At 36.0% G+C, this 2,929-nt stretch overlaps 1 protein-coding gene across 1 annotated transcript; it reads right to left on the bottom strand.

The window, feature by feature from the left end:
• Nucleotides 1–252: 252 nt before the first annotated feature.
• On the bottom strand, nucleotides 253–2,422 carry LOC133315680 (dihydropyrimidinase-like). Its single transcript, XM_061517358.1, has 5 exons — nucleotides 2,286–2,422; nucleotides 1,907–2,071; nucleotides 1,556–1,607; nucleotides 675–944; nucleotides 253–557 (listed from the first exon to the last, which is right to left on the bottom strand). Exons 1-5 carry the CDS (start codon nucleotides 2,367–2,369, stop codon nucleotides 319–321), a joined length of 810 nt encoding a protein of 269 aa, XP_061373342.1. The 5' UTR covers nucleotides 2,370–2,422; the 3' UTR covers nucleotides 253–318.
• Between the last annotated feature and the right edge of the window lie 507 nt (nucleotides 2,423–2,929).

Here is a 2,929-nt window from a genome sequence, read left to right on the forward strand (position 1 = left end):
AGTAATCAATCTAACAACTAAATGTGGTTCATCAAAAAAGATGAAAAACTGAGCACAATAAATGTCAAACTAGGGTGGTTAGAAGTATGCAAATTTTGACACCAGCAGCTAAAAACAGTTAATTTGGCTCAAGTAACTGGACCTACATTCAATAAACTATGCAGAAGCCTACTGAAACTGCACTTGGCAGGGGTGAAAAGGGAAGGTTGAAAAATGAGAAGTGAAAATCATCTATGCTATACCTTGTTAAGACAATGAAGAGGGTAAAATGAAACCAGACAGTGGTTAACATTTGCATTCCATTATTCTGTAGATTCTTTATAGAAGAAAAAATTGAGAATTTACCACTGCAGGCCTTGAAAGAGCATGCCCCTCAGGACCAGTTATTCCAAGTTCTATCATTTTTTTTTGCCCTTCATACACAGCATCTCCATTTTCTGCATGGACCATGGCTAAGGCACCGAGGGACTTGCACTTTTTAAATCCTTCCAGAAGAAGCTCATCATTGATCATAAGAGCTCCTTTGTATGCCATGAAAAACTTAAAAGAGTTGATACCTGCAATTGGAAAACATAGATGTACTACCCAAAATAAATTCCTCAGAACTCATCCAAAGGTTTATTTCTGAATGATCAACCAAATTATCAGAACGCAACAAGTAAAAAAAGTATAACCTTTCTCCTTGACCATGAGCTCCATTTCTCTTGAAACAGTTTCGTCCCATTTGGTAATAGCCATATGGAAACCATAATCCATGCAAGCCTTCTTTGCCTTCTTTTCATAGGCTTCAAAACCAGCTGTTAAACTCCCATCAACTGGTATAACAAAGTCAATGTGCATTGTTGTCCCACCAGCTAATGCTGCAGCCTGACCACTGAAGAAGTCATCTATCATTACATAATCCATAAACCCAAACTCTAGGTGGGTATGAGGATCAATGCCCCCTGCCAGTTAACGAAAAGATGCATTCATAGTCTGTCAGGTAAGATTAAAAAACAAAAAAAATAGTTTGATGCCAAAGTAGGTTGAAAGGAATTTAACAATGAGTCTCAGTACACCAAACAGGACTAGTCTCACACCCAAATACTGTGAAAATATCCAGGCCAGGACTAGAGGAGACTAAAACAACAACATTGACAGTGGATCAAACAAGAGCAAAGGGCATAAGTAGGAATTCCAATAGTCAGCTCACACTATATGAAAAAAAAAAAAAAACTTGGAACTCAAGGTGATGGAATTTAATATTAACTCACTTCCATGCATACAGCAAGTGATATCATCAAGGTGATTTTCCAATTTCCTATGGTGTAGGCGTGTAACAGAATAATCCAGTGCATCAAGTTCCTAATTTAGGACCAAAATTTTGGTTTACACAAGATTTTGAAGTAGATTGAAAAAGACTAGACAGATCTGTATCATCCCATGATCTTATGTGTGCTGATCTTACATCTATCGCATTCATTCTAGCAGGACCTGATGCATCTCTGCAGTTTACGTGTAGATATTAACTAGTGAACTATTTTATAGGTGTTAGATAGAAATTTTAAGGCCTAACCTGGCATGACAAACTTGCCAGTGGCATCTATCACAGTCACGTCGTCTCCAACCTGCCAGTGGAAATTACACAAGGAACAAAGCAGAAAGTAAGAGAAACTCAATGTGCTAGAAAGCACTTCTCTAGAGGCGCCAAAAAGAGCAACCTCACTGAAAAAAGGCAGTTAACATGAAATAATATATCGTCAAGCATAAAGCATATATAAATGCCATCAAAGCATGCCTACAGCAGCAAACATATGATCTAGTAAACAGCAGCAGCAAAAACAGAAAACAATAAAATCAATAGAAAAAGGAGTGTTGGTGGAGCTAAGCTATGAAGAAAAATGAAAAATAATAATAAAAAGAATACCCCGATATCAGGATTGACAGCAACAATGATTCCATCCTCCACATAAACATCAGCAACCTGTTGGTGGTGAGAATTGACGACCGTGCCCCCCTTGATCAACAGCTTCGATGATGGAATTCCAGTTCCACACGTGGAGTCTCCATATCCAATTCCAGCATCACAAAACTGAATCGTTCAAAAACGAAAAGAATGAATTCCAGAAGACAAAGATGAAATAAAAATATCAGTTCAGTAATGATCATCACTAGTTAAATGCTTAAAATAATCGAAAATCTAACTCTAAGAAAACCTAGAACAAGTAAAGCAAATGAATTCAGTGAAAGTCAACTCAAAAAGAGAGAGAGAGAGAGAGAGAGAGAGAGAGGGAGAGGGAAGTGACCTGGTTAGACTGAGAAAGTGAAGAGGGAGTGATGATGAAGAAGATGAGAAACAAGATACGAAGGACTTGTGATCTGAACCCCATCACTAACACTCGAACTCACTCACCATTCAGTTCAGTTCACCACTGCACTCAAATGCTTCTTTTCTACCTTCTTGCTTCTTATTATATTCCGTTTTTCAAACCAGTCACTGTAATTGAACTGCGGCACGTTGCTATCTCAGTCAACGTGGCTAACTCACGTTAATCATCGCATTCGGGCATAATTATCTGTTTTAGTTAAAATAATTCCGGCATGACATAGGTAATGGTATTAATTAAGGAATTAATATTTGTATGTTATAAAAAATAAAATTATTTTTTATATATAGATTTTATATGAGGTTATATAATAAGAATAGAGAGATAAAAAAATATAAATTTCACGTATTTTTATATATATAAGAAATAAAATTTATTTGTGGGAAATAACAAATTATTAATTAACGAAGATGTATCAGAGATAGCAGTGAAAATAAAACAATAAGAATGAAAATAAAAAGTACTAATTAAATATAATTATAACTTCTTAGTGATATTACCTAGGGTATTTTGAGTCTCCTCTTGTACGAAACTCTTCTCTTATGCACAAGACACAACACCAT

The sequence above is a fragment of the Gastrolobium bilobum genome, unplaced genomic scaffold, assembly GCF_033153095.1.
Source record: "Gastrolobium bilobum isolate Gb01-03AN ecotype WA unplaced genomic scaffold, APGP_CSIRO_Gbil_v1 utg488802, whole genome shotgun sequence".
In the NCBI taxonomy this organism is placed as follows: Eukaryota; Viridiplantae; Streptophyta; class Magnoliopsida; order Fabales; family Fabaceae; genus Gastrolobium; species Gastrolobium bilobum.

Bases quoted from the DNA above. Each gene is read 5' to 3' on its own strand.
- LOC133315680 (XM_061517358.1), bottom strand. From the start codon at position 2,369: ATGGGGTTCAGATCACAAGTCCTTCGTATCTTGTTTCTCATCTTCTTC. The intron at 945-1,555 runs GTTAGGCCTTAA...GTTAACTGGCAG, and splicing joins TGGCAAGTTTGTCATGCCAG to GGGGCATTGATCCTCATACC. The intron at 558-674 runs GTTATACTTTTT...TTCCAATTGCAG, and splicing joins GCTCATGGTCAAGGAGAAAG to GTATCAACTCTTTTAAGTTT.